An 8,693-nucleotide genomic window follows, 5' to 3' on the forward strand; every position below is an offset into this window, starting at 1 on the left:
TGGCCAAAGGCAAGGTGCGACCTGGCAGGGTTAGTCAGGGCCTGGAGGCCACAGCCGTCCCTGCCTGCGAGCCTGGCTCTGGATTATGTGACAGTGATAGATTCAGCAAGCAAAGAAAAAAAAAAAAAAAAAAAAAAAAAAGATCACTTTGAAGCAAGAACCAAGGTGTGAGAACTTTTGGGGGGGGGGGGACACCAGTGCTACATAACCACCAAGTGGCATGACAGTGTAGTCTTCTTCTGGCACGCCTGGCCTTGGCCCATCACGCTAGGGTATAAAACTAGGGACTTGTGCTGTGACTCAGTCTAAAAAACATGTTCATTCTTATTCTCAGCCAGGGCTGCTCTGAGCAAAGTTTATCCACGGTTCATTCAGACCTGTGAAGTTGTCCCTGCATTTCACAATCTAAGCAGATCCTGGCTGCTCCAGGAGCCAGATTCCCCCTACCCCCGACTGTTAATCCCTTCCCTAACAGGCAGGATACCTTGAGAAGGGAAACCTTTCCAGCTGCAGCATTACCTGGATGCCGTAAGAGAGGCGCATGTGAGTTCTCAGGGCTGTCATGCCTCCAAAAAGGCAGGGAAGGAAGCAGTTCTCTCCGTATTTTTTGGACACGTAACATGCCAGCAGTGTTGGGCAGAGGAGCCCCAGCCAGCCTTCAAAACAAGAGGGTGAACAGAAGGGTGCAGCAGATGAGGCACTGCTCCGCTCTGCTGCTGTGGAGTAAACCAGTTTATAAAGTAGAGGTTCCACAGGGCTGTGAAATGGATTCAAAAGCCCAACACAAAGAAGGAAAAAGCACTCTCTCAGGGTCTTTCATAATGACTGTATTTCACATCCCCTGGATACCCTCTCCCCTTCCACTTGCAGTCCCATGGGCCAGCTCTTCTCTTGTTCATTGTCATTGCAGGTCTTTGTGGAAACTGGAGTGTTTTAACTAGTTTTAGTGCAACAAAGTGGTTAGAAAAAGGTAGGGATGTGCAACTAGCCAGCCCTCCAGCCACCACCAGCACCCATGACCTATAGCTTGGGAACCTCTGCTCTTCCAAAAGGAAGTAGTCACTTTACTGTCATCAGAATGGGTACACCATTCCCTCTTCTGAGCAGTATACTTGGCTCTTCACCTGTTGTTCAGCTTCCTTAGTTTTCAGGAACATCCTGATGCCTTCCATTTTGCTGTATCCCACAGCAGAGCCCCACCTGAGGGTTGGGGAACTTTAGCAGCTGGTGGCCCCTGACTTGACACGGGAGACCCTGCCTCTTGCCTCAGGAAAAAAAAAATGCAACTGCAGTGAGCACAGTACTTACAGATGCCACAGTCTGCAAAGCAGTCATCTCTCCCAGTGCTCCAGTCGCCCGTCGGGGACATGATGGAGGAAGCGACTGAGCCTGGCTGTTGAGTGACTGCAGGTTGGGACATGGTTCAGAAGAGTGCTCTAGCTGCTGAGTGCAACTGCTGCAAACAAAGTCAAGATGCATCAGCAGGTCACAAAGAAAAAAAAGAGTCAAAGGTGCAAGTAAAAGCCAAGCTACTCAATTCTCTGCTTCAGATGAAAGGTTGGTGCATACTAGCCAAGGTGAATAGAAAGCATTTTTTAAAGGATACATTAAGTTAGAAATGATGGAAACTACATTCAGATCTAAAGTTACTATAACCTGTTCAAAATATTCAAGCCAAATATAAAACAAAAACAGCAACAGAAAAAGCAGTACCCAATTGCCCCAAAATTCTAAGTCCAACCACTGACCTGGAGATCACTGATAAACTCTTGTTCCAGCAGGAGACTACTTACTAAGCCAGCTTTTGACAGGAATAGCTTCTTCTGTAGGTGCAAAAAGAAGTTTGTTCTGTTAGTATCCAAGGAGTTACCTTGCCCTAACTTGTGTTTGTTTGTTCAACTTGGTTCTCTCAATGACTGGCTCATTCAGAGCTGAGAACCAGACAGAGTTGAGGAAGGAGAGAACTCATTTTCTGATCGCTGACTAGATGGTAGGTGTGTGAGAGAGCTTGGGTATAACATCCTGAAGCACGTGGTGACAAGAAATGCAGTACTGTTTTAAGTCTAAACTACTCCCACACCAACAAACAAAAGATTTCTGTTTGGCTTACAGGGTCATAGAATAATAGAAGTAGGGTCGGAAGGGACCTTGTAGATCTTCAAGTCCGACCCCCTGCCTGGGTGGGAGAAAAGACTGGACTCAAATGAGTACAGCCAGGTAGTGGCAGTGGGTCAGTCTGTAACTACATGGTGTGTAGTTAATGTCTTGACCCTTGCAGTATTTTTGTGCAGGCAATACAAATACCAATCAGTTTTTTTTCGTGTAGTTTTTATTTTAGTGCATTTAACCCTTTGGGTTCTTTCCCTTTGGTTGGTTGATTCGCCTTCAGAATTTTGTAAGCGCAATAGCAGTTCAAGGTCTTTATCTGTAGTTATGGAATTACATTGAGGGAAAAGTTTATCCTAATGCTGAACCTGAAAATGCAGGGTCAAATTTATATTTAACATTGACTTATATTCAGCACAGCATAGTAACTGATTCAATTAATTGACTACAGATGTTATTTATTCACATAGTAATTTTAAATGCAAAACAGGTTGTTTTCACATCTTTCCTTTTTTTTTTTTCATTTGCAGACATTTTCATGATAATGTTTTAAATAAAGAAAACAAACTGAATATTATTATTGTGCATTTTAATTGAATGCCAGTTGCCATCCAAATACAGCTAGGCAAAGATCAAATGAAAAAATAAGTCAAGAAATGCTTCACCACTTGTATCAGAATATGAAAATTATGAATCTGAATAAATGCAAATTAAGTTATAGTTGCTTAATTAAATGTATACAGCAGAAGGTACAAAAATTGGTTTCAAATGTTCTCTTTAGTTGCAAACATATGAGAGTTTAATGGTTACCAGCCAAGGAGAGTTAATCTTTCTTTTTCCCCCACAGAAACAACAAAACAGTACACAGGCAAAATAAGATCAAAATCAATGCTATAATTACCATTTAAATGCTTGTCAATAGAAACCACATTAAAAGCCTGTTCTTAAACATCAGCCTCTAGTATACAAATGGAGCAAGGCAGAGAAAAGAATGTTAGTGACCTTTGAGTTTGTGCAGTCTGGATTAGTGAACCTGCAAGGTTGGTCAACTAGGTACAGCAGCTGTCACTTACCTACCAATTAAACACATATGGTATGTTACATGTAACTGGTTAAGATTAAAAATGAAGTTAAACATTTGAAAACACAAATAAATAAAACAAGCGAACAAATAAATAAATAACCAACCCAAACTTCTGTCTTCTAGAGATATCCCAGTGCCTTTTACAGGAGATAATCCTAGACAGTTTCTCCAATTACTGAACTGGGATTTTTTTTTTTGTTAAACAAACTAAATCAAGAAAGTAAAATATTTTCAGCCTTCTTTCTAGTGTCAGTCATCAAGCTGTTCAGACTATTCATAATGGGAAGAGATGTGTTCACCTAACCCTTGGTACAGCTTTCCTTCTGCAGATCAAAAGCAATTTTCTAGCAGCAGCTTTAACAGTGCTGGTGCACCATAAATTAATACACAAAATATTTATTGAGCTGAGGACTGTTATAAAATTATTCATAGATTTCATAGACATAGGGCTGGAAGGGACCTCAGAAGATCAGAGTCCAGCCCTCTGCCCGAAGGGCAGGAAGTCAGCTGGGGTCATAGGATCCCAGCAAGATAAGCATCCAATTTACGCTTGAAGGTGTTATTCCTCTAAAAGAATAATGTTGTGGGCAACATAGGTATGTAAGGAAGTAAAAAAAAATAGATTCACTCACCTCAACAGTGTTCTCAGTCTCCTACAAAGCTGAAAGTATGCGTATTTAAGGTTTTAGAAAGAGGAACTTGATTTTAAGGGAGTGATGATAGGAGTACGGAAATGTCACAAGCCAACGGAGCAAAAACCTCAAGGATCTTTTAGAAAGTGGAAACAAATGTTAATTGCTTATTTCCCAGCAGCATCCCCCTTGACATCGGTGTGCAGTGATACGGCCTTGCTGATTGATGCCCTCTTGTTGCATTTAGTGGGAGATGGAGACTGGACATGCTTCTAGCATGCACGTAGCTGTTTGGTTCCTGGTGAGCCTGTGTCTTACCCCGAGCTGCAGTCTTGCCCCTGAATTCTTTTGGGTTTGCCTGAAACTGCTTCCCAAGCTGCCTAGAAACGTAGTTTCACTTTCTTCTGGCTGATGCCCTGCGTTCTGTGCAGCCATCTTGCTGACACCCTCCATCCTTCATCACTGTTTTACACGTTTCCAATGATTTCCTCATTTCACCATGCCCTTGCACATTCTTTCTGCAGAGAAAAACAAAAAGCAGCTGTTAACACCAAAATGCTTCTAAATAGCAGTGCTTTGAGCTGCAAAAGCTGTTAGGCCCAGGCCCATCATTACCAGCTAGGTTAAAAATACTTCCCAAATGGTCACTTGTGGTCACATGCCACATTGCTGGCATGTGATCTTGCGTGTTCCGTAACAGCAGTGACATGGGTGTTGTAACGGATGCAATGCTTCCCAAGCGCCTAAGAAGAAAGGAATTCATAATTAAGGACACTTCATTTCACCACTCCCAATGTTCGTTTTACAGAAATGGATATTTCATCACAATGCACACCCATGAACTGGGTCAGGATTATTTTTTTTTTTAAATGTGCATTTATTGTTGACGTCAGTATTCAGATATTTTCCTTTTGTAAAATAGATCAGCAAATCTATTTAGTTGCCCATTAGTATTAAAGGATTTGGGAAGAGAGCTAAAAATTGCCAAGTTTTGAAAAGTGATGTTGAATAATCAAATTCCCAGGAAAAGTATTACTTAAAACTGAAGTTACATGTATAGCTTTGCATTTGATTGGAATTGCTGATTCACGTATTGTTGACCTAACGACCTCACAAATTTCTTCCACAACATATTTTGCAGGTACTGATGACGTGACAGTATTTGGGGTCAGAGCTAACATGCTAACATGCTGACAAAGCAAGCACGTCACCCTCCTCTGCCCGTCACATGAACATGGGCCGACAGTGTGGGGATGCAGTCAGGAGGGCCAACTGTACCTTGTCATGCATCCACAGATGCATCTCGAGCAGGTCCAGGGAGGTGACCCTCCCCCTCTATGCAGCACTCATCAGGCTGCAGCAGGAGCACTACCAGGAGTGACTAGAAATAACGGTCACAAGCTGGCAGAGGGTAGATTTAGGTTAGATATCAGGAGGTGCTACTTCACGGTCAGGGCGGCTAGGATCTGGAACCAGCTTCCCAGAGAAGTGGTGCTGACTCCTACCCTAGGGGTTTTTAAGAGGAGGCTAGATGAACACCTTGCCGGGGTCGTTTGACCCCAGTACTCTTTCCTGCCATGGCAGGGAGTCGGACTTGATGATCTGCTCAGGTCCCTTCCGGCCCTATGAACTATGAGACCTGTCAAATCCTTTGAGTTTTGCTAAGCCAGTAGGTGAAATCAAGGAACAATTTTCTGGCCATTCATACACAGTACAGAGCACACACTAAGAAAGACTTTAAAGGTTTTAAAATACTTTATTGTTTTTGGAGAGAACAGTCACTTTTCACACACAGCCACAGAACACAAGGCCAGGTCAGAGTGCTGGCTACACCGGGGTCCCCTCCCTCTGCTGCGCTTGCTCCCTGGCAGCCCATGCAGCCCTTGCTTGTTCTTGCCACTCTCGTCTCTTCTTCAGTCTCTCTGGTGCTTTCAGCTTCTGCACCTCTTTAAAAACCTGCAAAAGCAGCATGGTCAGGTGACAGAAGGAAAGAGACAAGGTTACATATCCCTGGTCAAAGCTGACCCACTGGGAGCATCATACTTTCAGGTTACAGGAATGAAAACTTCTTCCCTAATGTCAAGGTTTACAATGGTCACCATTTCTCCCAGTGACAAAAACACAGCCTGACATACTCTCTTCTAATGCCTATATACAGAGAGCACTCATGTGTGCACTCAGTTTCACGCTTCTGTCCTCCCAGCCTGGTTCTGCTGGGTTGATGGTTCAGTGCTTACTTTTCAGTTCATGGCTGTGTAAAGCTGGTTTTCCTTTCTGCTTTGACTTATTCCAGGGAAGATCAGGAAACCCTGGATAACACCGATAAATTCAAACTGTTCCCTTACCCTGGATCTCATCTACTTCAGAAGGTACCACACCTCATAAGCTACTGAAGCATGTCAGCGCTCCTGTGCAGCTGATCAGAGAAGGGGTGCCTTCTGAAATAAAGCCCATGGCAAATGACCGAAGCACCTCCACAGTGGAGCCTCCACCCAGCTATACGTCATAAACCCTAGTCTTTGCTACACGCAAGGGACTGAATCTTGCCAAGCACCTGGGTTCCACTTTGCCAGATCTGTAACAGGACAGAGCCACAGCCTCTCCTCCAAACCTAAATATAGCATCTGTACTACTATGCCATCAGGCAGGAGCTCTTCCCCTCTCTAGGTGCACATGCCCCCCCAGGCAGGCTGCCTTCAAAACCTCTACTTTGTACCTGGAGACAGAAAGCCTTCTTCACCAGCCACAACTTGGTCACTTTCCTGCAATAGGGTGGTGGGAACGTGTACTCAATGTCCAGCTGCTTGCACGTGTTCTCAAAGACATCATAGCGGGTGCGACGCAGGTATTTGAGTATCTTCTTCCGCTGGTCTATGGCCATCAGCATCATGCGCCGATTCCGTGCATCCTGTGAAGTGTTTGACATGGGTTAGCTACAGTCAGATTAGAATCCCACTCTGCTAAACTTCACAGCAGTCCAGAGTAGGAGCAATAGGTTCAAGCACTTTTTTTTTTTTATTATAGGTTGTCACAAGGAAGTCTAATTTACCTGTCATTCAAACTGATTTCTGCACTGCTTCCTGCTAGGGGGTCAGTTTGCACCTTGGTTTGTGCATTTTTCATTTCCTGCTCCTTTTCAGGTTCCCCTATGTAAACAAGGGCTGCTATGGCCAGATGGTAGAGACAACAGGGAAGGGTTCTTGGCTAGAAACTCTGCTTCTACTGAACCATGCCTTTCTAAACACCCCAGAGGAAAGTTTCTGTTTGTTTTATAGAGCATAAGCTGGAAATTGGTGTGACCTGTGTCTGATGGTTAGTTTGCTTGCACAGGAGTTTGTAATCCAGCTATGCTGTAGGGAGATTTGCTGGGTCAGACTAGAAGAGAGGTTGGAACATTAAACAGCACAGAGGAGAGGCCTGTCTGTGCCCGGAACCTGATTGAGTTTTGCTGTTCGCTCAAAAGCTTCTGGTCACTGGCTACGCCTGCTCCAGCAATAGGTCTGGACAAATATCAGTCTTTGAAAACTGAACCATAACTCAGAGCCCCCAAGATGGCACAGGAAAGCTCAGAGGTATCAGCACTAATCCCCACCCTCAAAACCCATTTCCTTGCTTTGGAAGGGAGAAGGTTCTACAGACATTTAAGACTGAATCACAATCCCTCAACTCAGTTCAAATACTTTCATTCTGAGTAAAGGTGGCCTTCCAGTCTCTACCCTGTAGATCGGGGGTGTCAACTGGGGAACTTGGAAAGGCAATAGGGGGTACGTACACGTAGGCAGGGACGGATCGGGGGGGGGCAGGAGGGGCAGCAGCGCCCATCTGTGGATGGACATGGGGTGGGGGGGCTCGCACATAGCAGCCACTGCTGCCGCCCACCATCCCACGCTGTCATCCACCACCCAGCACCGCTGCCTCACAGGAACAGGGCTGGGGGAGATGAGGGCAGCAGTGCCCCTCTGAGGGCCACACAGGCACCGCCCAGCTGGTGGCTCTGCAGGCTGCTGAAGGATAGTGTGAGACTGGGAAAGTGGGGCACAGCAGTGGCACAGGGTGAGGCAGTGGCCACGTGCAAGACCCCCACCCTCCTCCCATACGTCTGGCTGTTGCCACCAGAAAGGGTACACTTGTTAAAGAAGGTTGAAAACCTCTGTTATAGATAAAACACCATGAGAGATTACCTTGGGGTGTTTCTGGAGATGTTCCTGGTAACTGCGGATCTTGGCCGTCAGATATGCAACTGTAAAAGTCAAACGAGACCACCTAAGCATTACAATGCACTGTCTGCCACTGAACGTCACCGTTTGGACACTAGTGTCACTTCAGAACCTCGGGCCCATGCTATGCATATTGGCTACACAGATTTTTACATGGAGCCAAACACTGCAAAATTAAACAGCATAAACCCAAATAGCACCTTAAAACAGTCGCTGCCAATGCTCCTGCTGCCTACTGAAATGTCTTTTAACAACCAAGAGCTTGTGCTGACACCCAAAAGGCTTCTCCTGCCTCACCTAAGTATCAATGGCCTCAAGTTAATTCTACACAGTTTACATTTTACTGGGAAAGGACGGGCCCTGCTCTGCTCTAGCTGTAATGATTTATGGCCACATTCACTTCTGTAGGACTTGTCAGCGCTGGGGAAAGATGCCAGACTGCCAGCCCTAAGGACTGACGGCATCTACCTATCCAGCCAGATGCAACACTAAAAAAAGGGGTGTACAACCAGTGGAAGGGAGGAGCTATGTCCAAGGAGGAGTACTCCTCCTCAGCCTGTGAGTGTAGGAGGGGTATTAGGAAGGCCAAGGCGGGGATGGAGCTCAGGCTAGCATCCAGGATTAAGGACAACAAAAAGTCCTTTTTCAAGTACA

General features: G+C 45.1%; 1 protein-coding gene and 1 long non-coding RNA gene across 3 annotated transcripts in view; one reads left to right on the forward strand and one right to left on the reverse strand.

The window, feature by feature from the left end:
- The first annotated feature begins 1,748 nt into the window (after positions 1-1,748).
- LOC109318568 lies at positions 1,749-2,821 on the forward strand. Its single transcript, XR_002103280.1, has 2 exons — positions 1,749-2,130; positions 2,236-2,821. It is a non-coding gene; the product is annotated as an uncharacterized LOC109318568 (long non-coding RNA).
- Positions 2,822-5,562: 2,741 nt separating this feature from the next.
- Positions 5,563-8,693, reverse strand: part of MRPS15 (mitochondrial ribosomal protein S15) — a 10,514-nt gene continuing 7,383 nt past the window's right edge. For both annotated transcript variants that reach the window (XM_019547896.1, XM_019547895.1), the window contains 3 exons: positions 8,004-8,062; positions 6,539-6,730; positions 5,563-5,778 (listed from right to left, as the gene is read on the reverse strand). In XM_019547896.1, the coding sequence (XP_019403441.1) occupies positions 5,650-5,778; positions 6,539-6,730; positions 8,004-8,062 (380 nt within the window). In that variant the 3' untranslated portion in view covers positions 5,563-5,649. The remainder of the gene's footprint in view (positions 5,779-6,538; positions 6,731-8,003; positions 8,063-8,693) is intronic.

The sequence above is a fragment of the Crocodylus porosus genome, unplaced genomic scaffold, assembly GCF_001723895.1.
Source record: "Crocodylus porosus isolate Cpor-Errol unplaced genomic scaffold, CroPor_comp1, whole genome shotgun sequence".
Taxonomy (NCBI): Eukaryota; Metazoa; Chordata; order Crocodylia; family Crocodylidae; genus Crocodylus; species Crocodylus porosus.